This window comes from Mauremys mutica, chromosome 17 (genome assembly GCF_020497125.1).
Source record: "Mauremys mutica isolate MM-2020 ecotype Southern chromosome 17, ASM2049712v1, whole genome shotgun sequence".
NCBI classification, from domain to species: Eukaryota; Metazoa; Chordata; order Testudines; family Geoemydidae; genus Mauremys; species Mauremys mutica.
Window position 1 is genome coordinate 20,342,903 of NC_059088.1, and position 23,153 is coordinate 20,366,055.

General features: G+C 56.5%; 1 protein-coding gene across 1 annotated transcript in view; it reads right to left on the minus strand.

Moving 5' to 3' along the window:
* Positions 1–1,257: 1,257 nt before the first annotated feature.
* CASQ1 (calsequestrin 1) overlaps positions 1,258–23,153 on the minus strand; it is a 34,917-nt gene continuing 13,021 nt past the window's right edge. Inside the window, exons 2-11 of the mRNA XM_044991375.1 lie at positions 22,833–22,917; positions 20,228–20,328; positions 19,470–19,581; positions 17,004–17,077; positions 16,360–16,490; positions 11,269–11,314; positions 8,297–8,351; positions 7,531–7,631; positions 3,154–3,228; positions 1,258–2,441 (exon numbers count right to left, since the gene is read on the minus strand). Of these exons, the coding sequence (XP_044847310.1) occupies positions 2,289–2,441; positions 3,154–3,228; positions 7,531–7,631; positions 8,297–8,351; positions 11,269–11,314; positions 16,360–16,490; positions 17,004–17,077; positions 19,470–19,581; positions 20,228–20,328; positions 22,833–22,917 (933 nt within the window). The 3' untranslated portion in view covers positions 1,258–2,288. The remainder of the gene's footprint in view (positions 2,442–3,153; positions 3,229–7,530; positions 7,632–8,296; positions 8,352–11,268; positions 11,315–16,359; positions 16,491–17,003; positions 17,078–19,469; positions 19,582–20,227; positions 20,329–22,832; positions 22,918–23,153) is intronic.

The window sequence follows — 23,153 nt, forward strand, 5'->3', positions numbered from 1 at the left end:
GTGGAAAAATGACTTTTTGAATGACGTGAAAATCTGAAGCGCAACCTGCGACATTTTGGTGCTGAAACGAAGCAAAGTGAAAAATTGCATCATATAGATTCCAAACAAAAACTCCATTCGCTTTTTGGGGTTTTTTTGGTTTTCCTTCTTGTTTCCCCGGAGGTGCAAAGGGGGTGGGAGGGAGGGAAACGGGAAACTGAAAATTTTCCATTTTGACTCTGTCAAAATAACCCAAACGTTTCCACAAAAAAATTATCTGTAACCCCAGGAAACCGGTGAACGCCAATCGAAATTTCCCCCAGCACATTCTTAATTGCCAAATTCAAATGGCCGCGCCCCTGGGTTTCCTACGCCCTGGGCTTGGGTGGCTCCTGCCACCACTGTGTTTCACACTTGGACCTTTTTATACCACGTCACCCCCTCATTTGGCTCCAAGGACCCTGCCACAGGAGCAGGGAGCTGGCTGATACCGGGTGCGGTGCTTTTCAAAGGCCACTGCAGGAAAACCCAGTCACCACAGCTCTGCTCCCGACTTGGTTAACCGAACCCCTGACAATGACAAGCGAACCCATGGATGAGCTCAGTTACTGATTGTCTGGAGGGGACCCCTCCGCCGTCTCATGCACAGGACTCATAGACTCATAGACTTTAAGGTCAGAAGGGACCATTATGATCATCTAGTCTGACCTCCTGCACAATGGAGGCCACAGAATCTCACCCACCCACTCCTGTATCAAACCTGTGTCTGAGCCACTGAAGTCCTCAAATCGTGGTTTAAAGACTTCCAGGTGCAGAGAACCTTCCAGCAAGTGACCCGTGCCCCACGCTGCAGAGGAAGGCGAACCCCCCCAGGGCTTCTGCCAATCTGCACTGGAGGAAAATTCCTTCCCAACCCCAAATATGGTGATAAACCCTGAGCATGTGGGCAAGACTCACCAGGCAGAGGAGGTAGGACAGATCCCAGTTCAGTCCTTCTCGGAAGCAGCTGGGTCCTACGTCCTCCAGACATGGGCTCAGTTCTTCCTTCCCATCCAGAGCCCGATGAACTAGTCTCTCGTGGCGTGAGAGTCCCGTCCTGACATCTTCAGCCAGGTCCCGGAAAAACCCACCTCCTTTTTTGAACCAAAGAAACAAAACAATCTGGAAGCCCCTTGTGGTTTTCACTGTTCGTTTTTAATCACGTTGGTTGTTACAATATTGATCTGTACAAAGTTGTTTAAAAATATACAAATTGTACATTGGCTGCCCCCCTGCGAGGGAGGGCGTGTGTGTTGGGGGGTGGCGCCGGGTTGTTCCATGGGAGGAGGTAACGGTGCGTTGTGCTGCAACGGAACCAGTGGAGATCACTGATTAAAAGTCCACACAAGGACACTGGGAAAGGGACGAGCTGCCGGTGGAGGAGGGGAAAGACGCAGAATGGATTTTTATCTCAGGTTGGCAAACAGCAATTTTAAGGGACAGATTTCCTCTGATTTGGCCTTCAGTTTGCCTGCAGGCTTATTTATGCTTTGTAATGGACTGATTATGTCTGTACAGGACACAGTTGCCCTCTAGTGGTTGGGACGGGAGCTGCTCCACTGTGTGTCATGAGCCCTATAATGCTGAGAGAGAATGGGGATTCTCCTCTAGCTCCAGGCATTTGGTTTTTATGAGGAGAGGGACTCAGTTATAACCCACGATGTTCCAGCTGGGCTGCAACTTCCCCTCCACAAATTCAGGGGAGGGATTTAAAAGCATAATGAAAGCCGATGAGACTTGGGCTCTTCCGGTGCGTTTGAAACTCTCCCCCTTTGATGTTTGGCTCAGGCTGGGTGAACACCTGCCCCTCGGCAGGGAAAGGGCAAACTCTCCCGGCTCTACCGTGAGGAAGGGAGTGGCCAGGAGGCGCTCATGACACGCAAGGGCAGAGTGGGATGCACAGGGCGGGGGACCTGGCAGCTCCCGACTCACACGTGCTGAGATCAAAATCCAGTTGGGCTGCTGCAGACAGAGAGATGGAGGAGGAGGGGGCAGACGGACTCTATTGTGGGGGAGTCGTCCCCAGTGGGCCCAGTCTCCCCCCTGGTGTCAGCGTCCTGCAGGGGGTAGCGTGGGGCCGGGGGACGTTGGCTGCGGTCGGATCAATATAAAAAGGCGTTATCATTAGAGTCTGGTGGTGTTCTTTGCTCCGGCGCGGCCGTGGGCCCGTCACTCCCACCCCTGAGCCCCCGGTGGGGTGGCACGGGTGCGACCTAGGCGGGGCCTGGCCTTGTGTGTCAGGCAGGCTGGGGACGCCCACAGAGAGGCAGCTAATCTTCATCATCATCGTCATCGTCATCATCATCATCGTCGTCGTCCTCCGTGTTGATCTCCCCCTCCAGCACGTCCTCGAGCCAGTCCTCCAGCTCCTCCGTGGACGGCAGGTCCTCCTCATTGTCCATCTGCATCCAGATGCTGTCAGCCTGGGGGGGGGGGGGGAGCGGTGAGTTCCGGGGGAGGGAAGGAGCGGGGGCTGGGAGGGGCAGGAGGCCAGAGATGGGGTCACCCGCGGTGCTGGATCCAGCGTGGCCAGTCTCTGTGTGTGACGAGCGGCGCAGGTCTCGGATCCCAGTGTCCGTACTGTACAGCTGCCCCGCCCCCATTGCTAGCCAAGGATCAGGCCCTGGCCTGAGCTCTCCCGGTCCCTGCGAGCCCCAAGGCTGGAGCAAGCTGACCGGGCGCCAGGGGGAAGCTGGCCTGGGGCAGCCTGGGATGTACCCAGCTCTGGGAATAAACAGGGGCGTCCAGACCTGGCCCATAATTCATTCAGGCTCCAGGCTGGCTCCTCTGTGGCCCAGTGCGCTCCGCAGGGCACAGAGATCAGCGGCTGCACAGAGGAGGCCGGGATGCTGAGTGGAGCCAGTGCCGGGGCATTTCTGATACAGACCAGTCCATGCAGAACACACAGGACCAACGCATGTTGGAAGCGTGTCCCCGAGCTGGGCTCCAGCCGTGCTGATTTCCCCAGAGCCGTGGCATAGCTCCGGCACACGTCTGAAACACGGACTGCGGGAAGCCGGGGCACTGGGCTCCCTCGACCCAGCAGGGGTCACATCCCCAGGGATTGCAGAGAGGCCGACTCCCAGCCAGACTGGCCCCGACGCACGGGCGCCCCCGGCGTGTCTGAATACTCACATCTGTGACGTTGACCACACCAATCTGGGGCTGGGACAGGTCGATATCGAACGTCTTCTCCCAGTATGGGATCAGCTGGAGCGGGAGAAGAAGAGCAAAGATGCATGAGTGCGGCAACAAAGCCACGTCTGCTCTGCACCATGGCACCCGCCACCTGAGCTAACGGAGACTCCCCATTAGCTGTTAGCACAATAGGGCTTACGACGCACCATCAAACGGTTCCGGTTTCATCCAGCAGAGGGCAGCGGTGACACCCCCCTATTCATTTTATTCCACATTCTAAAAGCACCATCTGCACCCAGACACTAACCGGCTTGGCATGGCCTCAAGGCCTGATGTGCGAACGCTGGGCACCAGGACGGAGCCTCCCTTGGGACGGGCAAAGGGAAGTAGATGAAATAAGAAAGGAGATTTGTGATGGAGGCTGCCAGGCACAGACAGACCCCGTGGTTCCCTCTGGCTCCAGCTCCCAGCCTGTGCCGCCCAGTGCCATTTCCAGAGTGGGCTGAGCACACGGGAATGCCCCCCAGCCAGCCTCCCTGCCCCCAAGGCAGAGTCACCCCGGGGGGGGGGGGCAGGAGGTGGAGCTGGGAACACCCGCTCTCTCGGGAGGGTCTGCTGGCAAAGAACAGCTCTGTGGAGCACAACACAGTCCACTACCACCTGTGAAATAGGATCTATCCATCCATCCATCTATCTATCCCCATACACCTCATCTATATCTATCTATCCCCATACACCCCATCTATCTATCTATCCATCCATCCATCCCTATACACCTCATCTATATCTATCTATCCCCATACACCCCATCTATCTATCTATCCATCCATCCCCACAACCCCTATCTGTCTATCTATCCCCATACACCCCATCTATCCATCCATCCATCCCTATACATCTCATCTATATCTATCTATCCCCATACACCTCATCTATCTATCTATCCATCCATCCCTATACATCCCTATACACCTCATCTATATCTATCTATCCCCATACACCCCATCTATCTATCTATCCATCCATCCCTATACATCTCATCTATATCTATCTATCCCCATACACTCTATCCAGGGCCGGCTCCAGAGCCCAGCGGGGCAAGCACCCGCCTGGGGCGGCCCTTTCCCGGGGGGGGCGGCAGGCTTGGCCGGCGGACCTGCCGCAGTCATGCCTGCGGGAGGTCCACCGGAGCCCCGGGAGCAGCGGACCCGCCGCAGGCATGACTGCGGAGGGGGCGCTCGTCCCGCGGCTCCAGTGGACCTGCCGCAGGCATGACTGCGGACGGTTCGCTGGTCCCGTGGCTCGGCTCGACCTCCCGCAGGCATGCCTGCGGCAGCTCAACCGGAGCCGCTGGACCAGCGAACCGCCCGCAGCTGCGGGAGGTCCAGCCGAGCCGCACGACCAGCGGACCCTCCGCAGTCATGCCCGCGGGAGGTCCGCTGCTCCCGCGGCTCGGGGGCGCCTCCCGGGCATGACTGCTTGGGGCGGCCAAATTTGTAGAGCCGCCCCTGACTCTATCTATCCATTCCCACACACCCCATCCATCCATCTATTTATCTATCTATCCCCACACACCCCATCTATCTAATCTATCTATCTATCTCCACACACCCCATCTATCTATCTATCTATCTATCTATCTATCTATCTATCTATCTATCCCCATACACCTATCTCTCTGTCACTCTCCATCGATCCATTCACTGCCCCAAATGTTGTTAATCCAGAGTTAAGGTTTCCCATTGCTGCTTCCTGCCCTTTCAGAACATTGAATTCTGCTCCATTTAATCCACTGAAAAACCAGGAAATGCAGAGTTAGCACCAGCCCTGCCCCACAACCTTAACTGTGCCCCCTGGACCGGGCAAGAGCCCCTGGGATGCACTGTCAGCGTGTCTCAGATAGGGCTGCCCTGTGATAAGCAGATGGGAGGAACGACTAAGTCCATGTGCTGTTTTTATGTGGCCTGGTGACTCCCACAGCCCTGGACTCTCTCATTGGTCTGCGTGCACCACGACTGACCCTCACTGCGTTAGGGGTAGGGTGACCAGATGTCCCGATTTTATGGGACAGTCCCGATATTTGGGGCTTTTTTTTATATGGGCTCCTATTACCCCCCACCCCAGTCCCAATTTTTCATACTTGCTATCTGGTCACCCTAGTTAGGGGTGGCTGGAATGGCTGAACATCCGAACGGCCAGACTGGGTCAGACCAAAGGTCCATCTAGCGCAGTATGATAGTGGCCAGTGCCCGGTGCCCCAGATAGTGGCCTGGACTGGCTGGGGGAGGGACACCTGGAGCGGCTGGGCCAGGGACAGCAGGACTGACTGGGGGGATTGGCTGGGCCAGGGACAGCTGGTTTGGCTGGGGAAGGTCACCCCAGCTCAGGCTGTGATATGTGGAAAGGGGCATCTGCACCCAGTGGGACCCCTCGTTTCTGGGCTGAGCTCTGTGGGAGTACAGCAGCACAATGGGGTGTTCCTGCTGGGGAGCTCTGGGGCGGAGGTGACAGGTCCCTACCGGGCACAGGGAAGTGCAGGGGATTTTCCCCGAGGGACAAGGATCAGGGGGCGGTAACGTCTGGCAGCTTTTTTGCTCCGCCAGCAGCCCCCCCGCACGTGTCCCGATATTTTCTCCCTCTCATCTGGTCACCCTGGGCAGCTTTGGGGTGTTGGCTGGGCAGCACCCAGGCGCAGCCAGCTGCAGTTCACCAAGTCTGCCCTGAATGGGATTTTTACCTTAGTGAGGACAAGGTCTGACCATTTCTCCTACTCTGCGTCCCCACCAAGCCCCAAAACACCCGAGCTGAGAGAGCCCGACCGCGTCTGCCAGGGGTAGGGAGGGGCATCACTCAGCTCTGGCTGGCGGGGCTGGCATGTACCTTAACGCAGTATTTCCTGGCTGTCACAGAAGAGGTGCCGTGCAGTCAGTATTCTGGAAAGACACGAGGCCCTGCCAGCCAGCCAGAACTGTGCATTAATGATGCTTAGAGGCAGGAAGTCTGTCTGTTTATCTATCTATTGTGACACTGGCAAACCAGGTGCCAGCTCATGACACCGTCCCCACTGCCAAATACCCAGCTTGAATCAGTCTGGCTCGCCTGCGTGTTAGTATTGTTAAAATGGGATCAGAAGAATGGGTTTAGTGTTTAGACGTTCTTGAATGCTGGTGAGATGCTGCCAGCATTAATTTCCCTTATAATATCCTACATTATAAGGTAATATCTGAGCGGTGGTATTGTGGGCTTCTGTGACTGTGTAAATCACCAGAGAGGAGAGAGACATGAACCAGGGTGACGTGCTGATCTGCAGCAGAAGGTGTCACATTCTGCCCAACAGGAAAGGTCCATCGACACCAGATTGTGGGATGTTAAAGAGGACAAAAGACGTTGGTTGTTCTGTTCTCCCCCCGGGAAGATGAGTCTTGCAAGTGGATTCCTCCCAGAGTTTTCAGCTAAGGGATAAAAGCCCCTAACAAGAAGGAACTGGATGTCTGTGCTGCTCGGACTCGGGGCGGGGGGCAGAGGGGGGGGACGGACAAGGTGTTCTAGGCATAAGCAAGAGATCCCCAGCTGCTTAGCCTAGGTTAGCCCTGAAGGACGTATAGAGCCTGCTAATGAAAGGTAAACCTATTACCTTTGACAATTAAGATTGTAACTCATTTGTGTATCTTTGTTCACCTGGATTCACCCTGTAAATATCTCTCGTTTCCTTTTCCTGTTTAATAGATATCTTCATATTGTTTGGATTGGCAACAATGCTACAAGCGTTGTCTTTGGTGTGAGATCTAAGGTGCAAGTGATCTGGGGCAAGTGACTGGCCCTTTGGGACTGGGCGTAACCTGACTAGCGCTGTGATTCTTGGTGCCAGGGAGGTAAGCTCAGCCGGCTGCTGAGGTAGATCTGGGTGTGTGACTCCGTGTGAAGACTGTTACAGTGCGTGAGGAGCTCCCACTCGATAACTGCCCTGAGGCTGGCGCTCCGTTGCAGGCAGAATTTACACAGCCCTTCTCCTCACAGCACCAGTGATTCTGTTACAGCTCTGAGGCCGAGTTCATCCCTGGGGTAAGGGCGCTGGAGTCTGCACCCATTACACCAGGGCTGGATCTGGCCCTTCCTCTTTACCCTCCTGCCCTGTGGCCCCGCCCGTGGCTGCGACCTGGTCTGGGGAGGCCGGAGCAGGCAAGATCCAGATGCCTTATAACAGGGTCCCCTGGAGGGGTGGTCCGTTCCTGGGCAGACAGGCCCTCGGAAAGGGTTGGGGAGGGTCTCTCGCCGATTCCACCCTCAGCCTGCAGCTACGCCTATCCCTCACGCTGGCCACCAGCGAGCCCCTGACTCTGGACAGCAGCTCTGGAACGCGTGGGCGCCACGTACCAGGGGAAAGTCCTCCGGGTCGATCCAGATGATGCTCAGGTCGGGATTGTCCGTATTGTCCTGTGCAACGTCCTTCAGGATCTCCAGGAACTCGTAACCGTCTGCGCCCGGAGAGAGCGGGTGGGTGAGAGACCAGGCCAAGGGCAAGCGGCCACTGGCCCAGGGGGCCGGGCTGAGCACTGTGAGCTCCAGGGGAGAAAGGCCACCTCCCGGCCCAACCTCCCTCTCTCCTGCTGCATGCCAAGCTCCCCAGCCTGAACCCCCTCTCCCTACACAGTAACACCCCCACTCCAGATCCCTCCCAGCTTATGAACACCCCAACACCCCCTCCCATGCACCCTGCTCCAGCTCCTGCCTCCTCCTCCCCCAAGAGCTGAGCAGGTTGGGGAGGAGCGGGAGGGGGCCGTGCCCGCCCTGCAATGAATCAGACACAGCCTGATCTGCTGCTGCTTCTTTGCCCTGGTGCCACCTTCATGTGTCTATTTCACCTGCCCGACCTTCAGGTGGTACCAGCCCCACCTGCTCCCGCTGTCCCCTCCCCCTGCCGTGCACCCTTCCCAGCAGCCAGACTTCTGCATCCCCCCGGCCCCATAATGGAGCAGTGCCCCTCCGAGCATAGAGGGCCCCTCCTGGGACCGTCAAGCGCCCCTCATTGGAGGATGCTGCACCCCGGGCCCATAGAGTGCCCCCCAGGGGTGGGTCAGTGCCCTTCGCGCTCTGCTCAGCCTCTCTGCCTCTCTGCCCAGTGATCAGCAGCAGCTCTTACCAGGGTCGTCCTCCTCTGCAAAGGCCACAATGTGGATTCCGTCCATGTCATCTTCCTGGGGAGCAGAGCAGAGAGAGTCACCGGTCACCAGGTGCATCCACCTTCCTGTTGTGTGTGGGGGTCAGACCTCTCTCTCCCCCCACACGTTCAAATAGGAAGGAGTGGGGTGCAGAGTATGTTCGGGTCAGAGGATCAGCTGGGAGATGGACTGGTCTGCACACTCACCCACAGCCCCACTCGCACGTGAAGGCAGGTGCACACACCCCATTCAAACCCCCATTCACACCCATCAGTGCCCCAGTGCAAACCCTAGTGCAAGCTCCCCCCATTCACATCCCCATGCACACTCGTCAGTGCCCCAATGCAAACCCTAGTGCAAGCTCACACACCTCATTCACCCCAACACAGACATTCTCAGCCCATTCACACTCCGGTACAAACAGATCCATACATAGTCATATCAAAGCTCCCAAGGACACTCCCTGCCCACATCCACACGCCTACCCCCACACCACCATACTCATGTACATTCACTAGTACCATATGCGCACCGTATGCTCACAGCCTCCTGTGAAAATACACCTACGCACCCAGGTGCACCGAAAGATTTACATGCACGGAACTCGAAATACACGTGTCAAAACACACACACAAATATACACACAGGTCGTTGTGGAAGTGGCCCTACTTTGTTGTGCACACATGCATAAAAGGATATATGTACACACGCATGCACACACCTTGGCAAGTGTACACAGGCACACACAGATCTCTGTGCATGCATACATGTGCAATACATGCAGATAACTGCAGGAATACACGTCCCACCCAAAGAAAGAGGCATGTATCGACATTGTCTCAGACATGCAAACACATCACACATATGCAAATCACAGGTATACACATTCTGCACAAACCAGACACACACAGAGCATATGTGCACACACATATACACACATGCAGAAGCACAATTACATGTGCGCAGACACACATATTGGATATACCACACACACATACATATACCCCATAGCATTAACCTCTCCCTCCAATAGACACACAGAGAGAACACCTACAAACCAAAGAATAATGCAGCTTAGAAAGTAACAGGACCAGTGATATTTTAGGGTTAGTGTTTATTACCGGATGTTGTCACATGCAGGAAATGTTATTTGTTATATGTACTATAAAATATATTGGCAATAGGCACACATATGAAACGCAGACGTGACAATAGACTTTTAAAGGGGGAAAATATCTTACAAAATCACCCCCATCTTTGTGATTTAAAAAAATGTCAAATACATAATGGGACAAGGCTAGGCTAAAAATGAGAGCCCACATTTTCAGTCTTGGGTGCTTTGATTATTCTGAACTGCAGAACTGTCATTGAAGTTAGGATCAGAACTTCTGAAAAATCAAGCCAATGTTTCAGTTGCCTATGTCTAGATTCAGATGCCTGATTTTAGTTTGAAAATTTGGCCCCTGTATGGTTTAGAAAACAAATTCCCTTCCCGGTGCTAATGACACCACGGCAGGGTGTTAAAACAGAAAGCATGTGAAACATCTCATTTGTGCTGTCAGTTTCTGCTCATTTTCACTTGCTCGTCAATTTCACTTTCTACTCATTGTCTAGTCAATTTCACTCTCTGCTTTTCCTGCACCAGCCCAAAGCGGATGCCTTTTAGCTGCTGAAGAAACAGAAAAGTGTCTAAATCAAAACAGAAAAGTGTTTTGATGGAAATGAGGAAAAAATCCACGAAATCATTTCCATTAACATTTGTTTTCTAAAATCCTTAACGTCCCCCCCACGCCCTTCCCCCAAACCAACATATAACTGTGGACCCAAACAGCTGGACACTGAGGCACAGACCCTAAGGTATTTAGGCACCTAACATCCACTGACTATTTAACAAGTCATCTGAATGCTTTAATTAAAGGGCATAAATGTGTCCAGTTTTGTTGGATTTTTTTCATATATATTTTCATAAAGGTTTTTTTTAAGAGCCAGATCCTCAGCTGGTGTAAACCAGCTCTACAGCAGCTAAGAATCTGGTGTGTGGTGCATTTTTAAGGAACTGAATAAAGAACAGACCCAATCCCAGCTGAGTCCTTCACTCATCGGGTCTGATTCTCCGTTGCCCTGACTTTTGTGCAGATATATACATCAGCGCACAATGGGTGCAAAGTGCTGCCATTCTGATCTGGTAACATTCCATACCCACTTGGCACAGATGTAAAGGATGCTACAAGATATAGGTAGGGTGACCAGATGTCCCAATTTTATAGGGACAGTCCTGATTTTGGGGTCTTTTTCTTACATAGGTTGCTATTACTCCCTACCCCAGTCCCAATTTTTCACATTTGCTGTCTGGTCACCCTAGATATAGGGCATGGGAGAATCAGGCCCGAAGAGTTACGCATTCAGCAAGTATTGGGCCCAGTGACTTCCATGGGAGATTTGCCTGAGTTAAGGAACATGGGAGAAACTAGCATGAACCTCAGGAGTTGGAAGACATCAGAGATAGGGAAAGAGTGATTCAATCCTGCCTAGTCCATCCTGGGGGGCCAATCCAGGATTGTGCCCCAGGGATGTTTTCCAGGGGTTCGGTGCAGGAGATCTACCTAGCCTCATAGAACTAGAAGGGACCCTGAAAAGTCATTGATTCCAGCCCCCTGTCTTCACTAGCAGGACCAAGTACCAATTTTGCCTCAGATCCCTAAGTGGCCCCCTCAAGGATTGAACTCACAACCCTGGGTTTAGCAGGCCAACGCTCAAACCACTGAGCTATCCCTCCCACTATAATATATGGCTTCAGGCACCCCAGTATGTCATTCTGGGGGGCAGGCTGGGTGGGTGACGGTTCAGCGCCATGCATGGGTGGGTTAGATGGTTGGTTGGCAAGGAGCTGGGCCCCTGACTGGCCATGCCATAGCACTAAGCTCACAAGCCACCAGGCCTTCTCTGGACTCACCCAGGTCTCATACATGCTGTCTGGCTTCAGCTTCCTCAGCGTTGACCTGCAAGATAACAACAGAGGCTGCTTTGAGGGAGTGTGTGAGGGACGGAGCCCTGCAGAAACCCAGCCCCCATCAGGCATGGCCCGGGCATTCAGGTAGCATCTGCTAAGTCCATGCTCCTCCATGGTGCAAGAGTGGTCCTCAGAGTTTAATTACTCTTGGGCAGAGCAGGGGACTGGACGCCATGGTGCCTGGATTCTGCCACTAGCATTGAAAGGGAGAGTTGTATAATGGTTAGAGCAGGGGGGGTGCCAGTCAAGACTACTGGGCTCTATACCCCACCGCAGGTAGAAATGTGGGGTAGTGGTTAGCGAAAGGGAGCCAGAGGCAGGACTCCTAGGTTGTATTGCCAGCTCCAGGTGGGAGTGTGGTCTAGTGGTTAGAGAACAGGACTCCTAAGGTTCAGTCCTTGTACCCTGCGCTGGGCGAACACAGTCCGTGTGGCGCTAAGCGTTGGGTGTTTGAAACCCTGAGCCAAAATTTTGCAACAAGTAGGGGAGAGACAGTGAGAGAGACAAAGGCGGAGGGAGAGCTACAGAAGGGAACAAAGCAGCACAAAATCAAACACAATCCAGTCGGGAAGTAACTGCCGAGCTATTTGATGGAATAAAGAGCAGCTGCCATGGCAACCAAAGTCCCTGATCTGCCAGCATTTAGCATGAGTCAGGGAGGGGCAGGGCCTCACGCACCATGGCAGTAAAATGGAACAAAAGCAGAGATCTGGCCCTGGGGATCTACCGCCCTTTGCAGAGCCATGCCCTGTGCTCCTGGGCCTCTGTGCCGGGGGAACGTCACCCCTGAATCACTCCTGTCCCGTCTCCCGGCTGCTCCGTATTGAGGTCGCTGGGTGGCGGAGGGAGGGAGGGGAGCGTCAGTTTGATCCGAGAGGATTAGAGTGAACAGGCAGCCAGGACAATGTGTCAGGAATATCCTTGTCCAGAAATGCAATCTGCTCGGGGGTGCGGCGCTGGGCTGTTAACCCCTTAGCTCCCAGTGTCCGGGGCGGGGGGAACAGCAAACACGACAAACCTTTGGAGTCACGGGGTGAGGTGCCTGGGTGACGCAGGTCAGGCTAGACGAGCCTGGGCGGGCTACTTCTGGCCTGAAAATGTAGGGCCCTGATTCTCAGCTCCTCAGGTCCTGCGCCTGGGCCGGGGTGTGTGTGTGTTAATTTGGCTTTCAGCTCCAGTGTCAGTTACAGAAGCCTCGGGGCTGCTCTAATCTACACTCTGCTCCCCAAGAAGCAGGGAATAGACACAGTGCAGCACGCCCTGCTCCACCTGCTACCCTGGGAACAGGACCCTTGTGCCTGCTCCATGCTCTCTGGAGAGGCCCATTGTGTGTGTGGCGGGGGGGAGGGGGGCTTGCCAGCATAAGTGAGAAACAAGCTGGATGAATCCCCACAACAACTCCTCTCCCTTCTGTAGGGTGCTGGAGTCCCTTTATCCTCAGACAGCATGGGCAGAAGCCAGGCAAGCTGCCCCCATCCACTGTGCTTTCTGTGCCCTGCGTGCCGAGGTTATGCTTTGGCTGCTGCTGAAATGCAGCCTCCTCTGGGGTGATGCAGTGTAGTCACTTAACAACCACACAGCTATGCTGCAGAGGCATCACTTACCCACTGCTGAAAATGCAGCCTGGGGTGGGACACAGCTGCTGTGTCACAGCCACACAGCACAGCAGTTTAGGGCAGGAAACGAAGGGGAATCCTGCCTCTAACTGACCGCGTGCAGCGGGGATGTAATGGAATTAGGCCAGGACCCTACAGTAACATCCCCACTCCTTGCGTAAGTGCCACAGGATATTTAGTGACAAGTGGTTGGAGCCTTGGAGTTGAGTCTCAGCAGAGAGGGCTTTAGAGGGGACGTGGAGGAGGACAATAGGACAGGCTCCAGGAAAGTCTGTCATGGGGGAGGCCACAGAAGGACAAACCAGCTGAAACCCCCTGTCCCACCGGGACCCCAGGGGCAGCCTGGGCTGGGAAAAAAATGGGCGGAGCTGTCTGAGGAGGGGGCGTGGCTTGGGCACCTGGGGAAGACAATAATTATGCGCCAATGGCCCCGCCCCCTGGAAATCACAGCAGCTCCCCCTAGTGGAGGGCAGGGGCAGGAGGGGCAAATCCCCCAGCAGGAGTGGATCTGGTCATGACGGGCTAGTGGCTGGGTGTGGATCACATCACTGCCTTTGCGGGAGGAGGGTCCCTTAGGGAGAGGAGGGGGCTCTCGCTCCATGGAGCCCCCAGACGTAACCAGGAGCTGAGCCCCCCTCCTGGGAGACAGACTCTGCGCCAACCCAGTGCCATGTTACTATGGCAGCAGGAGAATTTCCTTGCTCTGCCGCAGCCATAGAAACGGAGCTGTTGTCAGGCTGGGCAAACGTTTTATCTCATCTCTAGCCACAGGCATCCAATGGGGAAACCAGCGTCTGTGCCAGGCTGTGCCGGGCAGCTGTGCAGGGCAGCCCTGCTCCTCATGGTGAGCCAGCCGTGGTATCTCCCCATTGGGATCACTCCCTCTCACCATCAACCCTAACTCCCCACGGCAACTAACTCTCCATGGCAACTAACTCCCCACGGCAACTAACTCCTCGGGGCAGCTGCCTAATGCCCCATGGCAGCCAGTGGTAGCTCCCTCCTCATCAAGTTCAACTGCAGCTCGAAATCCCAACGGGCTGTAGCTCCTCATGGTGACCCTCATGACCGACTGTAGCTCCCTGTTACAACTGACTGCAGCTCCCCAAGGTGACCGACTGTAGCTGTAGGTCAAAATGAACTGTAGCTCCCTGTCATGAGCCACTGCAGCTCCTTACTGTGCCTGACTGTAACTCCCCCTAGTGACTGACTGGCTCCATGGCACGACCGACTGTGCCCTTCCACACCCAATCACTTCTCTCTCTGCCGCGAGGAACCTCGCTCCCCTGAGAGCTGTCCCCCACCACAAGCTCCCACCTGGCCCACCTACCCCCATCGCCAGGTGCTGCCTATACCCTTCCCCCCACCCTGTCGCCAGTAAGCCCCACCCACCCATGCCATCCCAGTTGGCAGAAGTGGGCCTGCGCTTTGAGTTATTTTTTTGCTGATTGCTTTGCTTCTTGGTTCCAGGCCAGTTCCCCCACATCCCCCTGAGACCCTTCTCGGAGGGATCCCAGCATCCAGCCTGTTCCAGACCAGTGAATATAATGTAACTGGAATATGCTTCATGCAAAAGGTCTCTTGTAAGGTATCATTACAAAGCTTATAATCTACTGAGTGCGACCATCCTATTTGTATAGATGTGTCACTCTTGTATCTGATGTATCTGAAACCAGAAATATGAAATATCACTCTGAGGACCTATTGTAATTATGCAAATGTGGGCCATTAATGGTGGTTTGGAATCTTGATGACTCCCATTAACCAGGACAATTGTCTGCAGATGGGTGTGTTTTACCTGTAAGTCTTCCTGTATGTGTATGTGCTGGCAAGTGGGCAATGAAGTCTTGTGATCATGTCACCTGAACTGGAATCCATCTTTAACCTGGTGTCTTTCCATTGAGAAGGGGGGGATGGGAACCCAGAGAGGGACAAAGGATTCCCGCCTTATGCAAAAGATGTATAAAGGGGTGGAATAGAAGAAAGAGGAGAGGAGCCATCATGAAGAAGCCCCTAGCGACCACCTGAGCTGGAACAAGAGCTGTACCAGGGGAGAGAATTGTGCCCAGGCCTGGAAAGTGTCCAGTCTGGGGAAAAAACGTACTGAAGCATCTCTGAGGGTGAGATTATCTGTATTCAGTTTGATTAGACAGAGATTTGTGAATTTTATTTTATTTTGCTCGGTGACTTACTTTGTTCTGTCTGTTAATACTTGGAACCGCTTAAATCCTACTTTCTGTAGTTAATAAAATCACTTTTTACTTATTAATTAACTCAGAGTATGTATTAATACCTGGGGGAGCAAACAGCTGTGCATATCGCTCTATCAGTGTTATAGAGGGCGAACAATTTATGAGTTTACCCTGTATAAGCTTTATACAGGGTAAAACGGATTTCTTTGGGTTTAGACCCCATTGGGAGTTGGGCATCTGAGTGTTAAAGACAAGCACACTTCTGTGAGCTGCTTTCAGGTAAACCTGCAGCTTTGGGGCAAGTGATTCAGCCCCTGGGTCTGTGTTGGAGCAGACGGGAGTGTCTGGCTCAGCAGGACAGGGTGCTGGAGTCCTGAGCTGGCCGGGAAAGCAGGGGTAGAAGTGGTCTTGGCACATCGGGTGGCAGCTCCCAAGTGGGTTCCTGTGATCCAACCCGTCACACCCATTCCAGCCCAGTTGGCAGAAGTGGGCTCGTGCTTTGAGTTATTTTTTTGCTGATTGCTTTGCTTCCTGGTTCCAGGCCAGTCCCCCCCGAGACCCTTCTCGGAGGGATCCCAGCAGCCAGCCTGTTTCAGACCAGCACTGCGCCCAAGGGGCTGAGGGATACACCCCGTGTTCTCTGTCTATGGAACCGGCTCGTCCCTGCCACGCCCAGCAGCAAACTCCTCACAGCCAGACCCACCCCTGCCAAGGTGGCACTCGCCCCTGGAGACGGGCTGCCCCCAACACGAGCGCAGACGTGGTTTCCTTAGCTGCTCAGCTGGGAAGTTTAATGATTATGTCTCCCTAGCTGTGCGCCCCTTCAGCCAACTCTGCCCACTTTCCCCAGCCCTGGCTGCCTACAGGAGCCCTGGTGTAGGGGAGCTTCTGGCCTCTTTGCCCTTCAGGCAAAGTTTCCCCAAGTGACAGGTGGGGAAACTGAGGCACGTAGTGCTTAAGATGGCAATTTTCTAAAGCCTGGTGACTTCGGGCATTTGGACACTGTAATGGGGTCTGGTTTCCAGGGGGTGGGTGTCTTGCGGCAGTGGAGATCCCCCAAATCACCAGTCACACCGGAAAACGTAGGCCTGAGTGGCTCTCCCAAGATCAGACAGGGAGTCGGACTGGAAGCCAGGCGTCTGGAGTCCCAGCCAGCGTCTGAAGCACTAGGCCACCCTCCTGTCTTACTGGGGCTCCGGCCCACCCCGCGGCGGGCGGCCCCCTACCTCTTGTGCTCCTCAATAAACTGCACGATCTCCTCCTCGCTGTTGGGCTTGTCAGGGATGGTGACGGGCTTGTCCATGAATGGCTCGTAGTAATCGATCTCGTTCAGCTTCAGGGTCAGCTTCTTGGCCACCTGCGATGGGGCATGGGCAGGTGGCCAGTGAGCAAGGGTTGTCCGTGGCCCGGTTACCACGACCCACAGGACCCCCTCCCCCAGCAGTCGCCTTAGCCTCGCGGGCTCCTTCCCTTGCTGCTGTGGGAGGGGCGGGAGCGATGGGGCCTGATTCTGAGGCGGATCTGTATGCCGTGCTGCCAAGGAGCTGGCGTGGGATGGGTCTGTTGGCCCTGATTCCCCCACCCCAGGGAGCTCCCCCCGCTTGCAGCCAGAGCAGTTTGTGCTTGGCAGCAGGGGAATCATGCCCTACTCTGCCCTGCCTCACCCCAGTAGGGTTATTCCAGGCCTATTCGCTTTAGCAGCAGCTGTCCATAGAGCTTGGAGATGGGCAGAGGGAGAGGGAAGGATCCCCTCCCCCCAAATGAGGGTCTTTTGCTTCCTGAGGGTTACACAGGCTTCCCCTTCCCCATTCGCCATCCCTTGGCCCTGCCCCATCACTAGCCGGATGCTCCCCCTCGCGCCCGCGCCTACCTTGCTGTCAAAGGTTGCAAAGAAGGGGATGTATGGATGGAACTCCTCAGCGGCATCCACAAAGGCCTTGAAATCTGAAAGAGCCAGAGCCATGGGGTCATGGTTATAGGGCTGTGAACGCCCACAGCCAGGGCTGGACCAGCATCTGCCCCAAACTAGGGTCATCAACCGGGACTGAACGCAGGCCCTTCTGTACTAACAGTGTGATCCACCAGCAACTCTTAACCAGCAGCTGTAGTAGACTCTTATCTCCTGCCAGAGGTCAGCCACGAGAGGGGACAAAGGCCTGCTCGCTCCTAACGCGGGGGGCACTCCAGTCATAACATCCCTTCCCCTCTCTATGCCTCCTCTCCTCTCCTCTCCTCTCCTCTCAGGACTGGCGTGCTTTGCATGTGTTGATTGAGTCTCACCCTGCCAGAGCCCCTCTGAAGCAGCTCCAGCACGGGGGGGACGGGACTCTGCTCACGGCCTGGTGCTGGGCCCCTCGTGGCTGGGAGATGCCCAGAGAAGCAGCCAGGGCTGGATGTGAAGTGGTGGCAATGGCAGGAGGAGTCGTTCTCCCCTCCTCAGTCAGGGTGGGACCCCGGCCAGAAGGGATGGGACATTCTAACGAGGCCCCAAGCGCTCGGCGTCTTTACAGCCCCCATGCCACAGCTCGGAGCACCCCAACCGCAGCAGAGCATCTGCAGCAATGGTTCGTCCCAGCTGCCTTGCAGAGAGGAGAAAGAGACCCCACCCAGGGGATAATTTATGGAGTAACTTACCCTTACCACAGCACCGTCAGTGAAGCTGGTGAGTTCATTGTTGATCCCCTCTTTATTTTCCTCCCATATCAATGCCCATTATTTCCATCTTGATAACCGCTGGCCTCAATGAAGCCATGTGGCAATGAGTTCCACAGGTGAACCATGTGCTGTGTCCAGGTATGACCTGGGTTTCCTCTGTTTTAAATGCGTCGACTCTTTCAGACTCGTTAGATTTGGGGTGCACATCGGCTCAGTTCTTAGCTGAGCAGCGGTGAAACTAGCCATGAAGGAGATTGGGCTTGGGCCTCTGGAGGGGATGGGGGGAATCAGGCTGGGAGCCCGTAGGGAGAGAGAGGAGCATGTGGCCTGGAAAGCAGTGGACCTGCTGAGGCTGGCAGGGTGGGGGGTGCGGGATCTGAAGCGAGGGTTAATCTAGAGCAGGCAGGCAGATCCCCCCATCCTCGGGGATGCTGCTGTGCCTGGAATGGTCACAGGCACCTCGCTCTGCGCCGGGTGAGCGGAGCTGTGACAGCCGCAGGGCTGACGGGTTAAGCTCACTTAATGCTGGCGAGACGGCAGGCCCTGACCGGAGCTTGGCAAGAGGCTGCTGCTGTTAGCTCACGTGTCTGAATTCAAAACGGCAGCAGTGAGAATCTGCTCTCGGTCACCTCCTGGCTGGGTGTTGGATGGGACGAAATTGGCCCTGCTGTCACTGCACTGAGGCTGCACCAGGAGGGGCTCAGGGACTGGCCCCAACAGGGGAGACTTTTCCACAGCATTTTGCCTCCAGAAAGTTCACAAGGAGCTTACAAAGAAGGGTGAGTTCCTGCTTCAGGGGTGGAGCATGGCATCTGTTTAACAGCGCAATGCTGCACACGGATCGCTCACCCAGCACTGCAATGCAGTCACCTCTGGGGTGGGATGTGGCAGCTGTTTAACAGCCACTCAAAACGCTACACAACAGTTCAGTGCAGGAAGTGAAGCTGCAGGAGACTGGGGTGATGGAGGCGGGACCGTGGAATCACCTGGCTGGGGTTTGGCCTGCACACAAGGAATGACAGCTCAGCTCTTACAAAAAGGGCCAGGGGATCTTAAATGACTTAAACGGACGTGGTCAGGCCCCCAGTTTGTATGTGGCATCAGGCAGCACCTCCATCAGCACAGCACAGCGACCCCAGCCCCATGCTGGGGCATTGGGGTCAGCCTCAGAGGAGACAGCACCCCCTACTGAGTCACCCACACCACTCCCAGCTGCACAGCGCCCCCTAGCAACTCACTGGGGCACTGAGGACAGCACTGAGTCAGAGAGGAGAGCGCCCCCTACTGTATTATCAGCTCCACCTCCTTGGCGGCTGTGTCTGGTTACGTCGCCTCCTAGTGGCTGCAGAGGGTACAAGCCCTGACCCTGGCAGCGATGAGAGATTTTCCTGTAGCTGACACCGGGAGCACAGGGACCAGATCCCCTCCCCAGCAGAAACTCCTAGACCCGCTGTGGCTCCCGCTACCCTGCCGTGGCGGTTTGCCATTGGGCCGCCTGTATCCAACCACTCACACTTCCCCAGCAGCCCTTAGACAGCCTGCTAATGACTCCCCCGGCACTGCTTGGAGGAAGCTCACACCCCTCTGCAGCTGATAGCAACAGTGCAGCTTGGGCTGCGGGGCTGGACCCGGGGAGGGTGGGGTCCCACCAGCGGAGGGACCCCAGTCGCCGCCTACGTACGTTCTGATTCCTCGTTCTTGAAGTAGCCGATGAGCTTGGGCTCATCTTCAATGTTATCGAAGGCCTGGAGCTCACGGTCTCCCTCGATGAGCTCCACCGGGTCTTCCAGCACCTGCAAGGGGGCAGAGGGAGCTCAGCACCTGACCTGGGGAAACCCGCTCCCCACACCCAGGGAGCCGGCTCTGCAGGAGGGGAGGGTGAGGCGTGGCAGCACCTCTGGGCTGTCCACCTGGCCTGTCAGCCTCAGTGCACCGAGGCACCCCAAGGTGCTTGGCAAGTCCCACCTCTGGGACAATGGACAAGGCCTGTGGGTCGTGCACTGCCTGCTTTCTTCTGCCGTCCAGGCCAAAGGAGGGGACACAGCATGGGCTAGTGGGGAAGGCCCAGGCCTGGGAGTCAGGGCTCCTAGGTTCTAGCTACAGCACTGAGAGGTAGTGGTGGCTAGTGGTTGGAGCAGAGGACATGGAGCCAGGACTCCTGGGTTCTATTCTCAGTTCCACCATTCACTCGCCATGTGACCCTGCCTCAGTTTCTCCCCTGTAAATGGAGACGGTGATACGGGCCAAGCCGGGGGGCGGGAGGGGTTTGTCAGGCTGGTGAGGGGCCCCGAGCATGCTGGCTGTGATATGCAGCGTAAGGGAAAAGCGCCTGGGCAGCACCTCCAGAGGCAGGGAGCCGTATCTCCCCCAACCCCCCCAGTCAGTGTCTCTGGGTCGGTCAGTGAAGGGGGGCAGGGCGAGGGACTGGGGGCCACTCACATCCAGGAGAAACTCCACCAGGGTGTCGGCCGCAAACTCCCCGTCATACTCGATCATCTCATCCTCCTTGAACACGTACACGCTGTCCTCCTCCGTCAGCCCTGCCGGGGAAACAGCGCGGTGAGAGGGGCCATGGACGCGGGGGCATTACAGCTCCCGACCCTCCTGAGCCGTGGGGGAATTGCCCCAGCGCTGGGGCACTGCAACGTGTGTGTGTGTGCACGTGCTCAGCTCCCCCTGCTGGGGGGAATTGTGTGTGTGTGTGTGTGTGTGTGTGTGTGTGCATGCTCAGCTCCCCCTGCTGCAGAAATTGTGTGTGTATGTGTGCTCAGCTCCCCCTGCTGGGGGGAATTGTGTGTGTGTGTGTGCGCGCCTCACACTGGGGCAGGAGGAGAGCATCTTGGTGGTGTCAGTGTTGGGGGAGCAGGGGGGTCAGGGCAGGGGAATGGGAGGTGTCGGTGAGGTTGGGGGAATGGGGGTTCTGTGGTGTCAGGGTCAGGGGAGAAGGGGATCTGTGGGTGAGGGCAGTAGGAACAGGGGGTGTCTGTGGGGTTGGAGGAGTGGGGGGGTGTCTGTGGTGTCGGGGTCAGGGGAAGGGGATCTGTGGGTGAGGGCATGAGGAACAGGGGGTGTCTGTGGTGTCAGGGTCAGGGGATCTGTGGGGTGAGGGCAGGAGGAACAGGGGGTGTCTGTGGTGTTGGGCTCAGAGGAGAAGGGGATCTGTGGGGTGAGGGCAGGAGGAACAGGGGGTGTCTGTGGTGTCGGGTCAGGGGAAGGGGATCTGTGGGGTGAAGGCAGGAGGGACAGGGGGTGTCTGTGGTGTTGGGCTCAGGAGAGAAGGGGATCTGTGGGTGAGGGCAGGAGGAACAGGGGGTGTCTGTGGTGTTGGGCTCAGAGGAGAAGGGGATCTGTGGGGTGAGGGCAGGAGGAACAGGGGGTGTCTGTGGTGTCGGGTCAGGGGAAGGGGATCTGTGGGGTGAGGGCAGGAGGAACAGGGGGTGTCTGTGGTGTCGGGTCAGGGGAAGGGGATCTGTGGGTGAGGGCAGGAGGAACAGGGGGTGTCTGTGGTGTCGGGTCAGGGGAAGGGGATCTGTGGGGTGAGGGCAGGAGGAACAGGGGGTGTCTGTGGTGTCGGGTCAGGGGAAGGGGATCTGTGGGGTGAAGGCAGGAGGGACAGGGGGTGTCTGTGGGGTTTGTGCCTGTGGAGAACGGGGGCAGGGGGAGCCAGAGGCCCGACGAGCCCCCAGTGATGCTCCCAGCTGCCCTTAAGGGGCTCTGGCATCACCTGCCCTGCGCCCATCAGTGAGCTCTCTGCGCCCTCTGGTGGTTGCTGAGCAGAGCTGCAAGCAGGCTCAGCCCCTTTGCTTCCTGGCTGGTTCTGCCCCCCCTGTGCCCTGAGGGGGCTCCCACCCCAGGGGCATGGGGGGTAAGAACAACGAGGCTGTGGAGCCCCCTCAGCGCAGGCTGGACTCTGGGCTCCCTCTCCCCGCACTGCACGCGCCTCCTTGGGTGAGCAGCTGAGCTCGAGGGAGGCAAACTTCCCTGCAGAAACCTTGGCCTGTCCGGACACCCTCCCTCCATGGGGCGCTGGCGGGCTGAGCCTGGACCCACAGTCAGGCCTTGCGCTGTCACAGCCCAGACGCCCCCACTTTCCCCTGGCCTGAGCACCCTTCGGTGAGGCTGCCCGCTGCACCCCAGGGAGCAGCTGATGGGGCAGGGGAACATTCCTGCGTTTTCCCAGCCGTGGGGACTTGGGGCCGGTTCAGACGTGCACCCCGGCGTTGGGGAACCCGCCGAACTCCACTGAAGCCTACGCAGAGGCGCCGGCAGAGGCCAGGCTTAGCCTGGAAACCTCCCCTCTCCCCCCGAATCTAGCAGGGAGGAAGCCAGCCTGTTCCCAGAACTGAACAGAGGGGAGTTTTGAGCCCTTCGGTGGGACTGAATGAAGGCTCCTGGCCCTGCACGTTCCCCAGGACCTTCCCACGGTGTTAAGGGCACAAGGGACTGGTCCCATCCGCTCCGAGCGGCAGACCCTCCCCTGGGGATTGCTGCAGCTGCTCAGTGGCTTGTGGCTGAAAAAGCAACAGCTCAGGGGACGCGTTGAGCTGAACCAGCGACCGGGTGATCTGCAGTCAGATGTTCCACCGCTGAGCTAGACTCTGGGTCCCAGCAAGGGGCAAAACTTCAAGGGGGCTTCGTCTCCTCAAAACCTGGAGCTCAGGGACCCTGAAGCCTCCATGCTAGGCCATAGGCGGGGACAGGGCCAAGGAGTGGGGGAGGGAGAGACCCCTACTCTGCTTCCCTGGGTGTGTATCTAGCAATTTCGTGCCTGGGGCCGGGGTGGGGCAGGCACAAGGACCGAGCGCCCCATGTGGCATCAGCTCCACCCGAGTCCCCCATGTGGCATCAGAAGCAGGAAGGAAGCTACCAGATCTCTCCTGACATGAGCCAGGGGCCCTGGGATGGGCTGGGAGGCCGTCAGGAGGGGCTGAGACCTGGGCCCTGGGTTCTCTCCCCACTGACGCCCACAGGGACTGGGGCTGGTGCAGGTGGCTGCAGCACAGGGAGCCCCTCCCGTCCCCAGGGGTCCCGGCTCAGTCCTTACCTAGCTTCTTGGCCACCGCCGCATCCTTCTCCGAATCCACCAGGCCAAACCCCACTCCCTTCTCCTCCAGGACTTGGGCTGCTAACTAGGAAGAGGAGCAGAGACAGAGAGGAGAGAGAGGGAGAGACTTTCAGAGAGGGGTAAGGGTGGGGGTGGGGCAGCCAGACTCTGGGTCTGGGGATCAGGGCTGGACTTTCTCACCCCCTTCCCCCCCAGGCTGGGTAAGGATGGGGTCAGATCTGGGAGGGGGGAGTGACAAAGGCATAATAGGCAGTTGATGCCTTTGCAAGAAGAGCCTGGAGGGGGCTGTAGGAGCCCCCA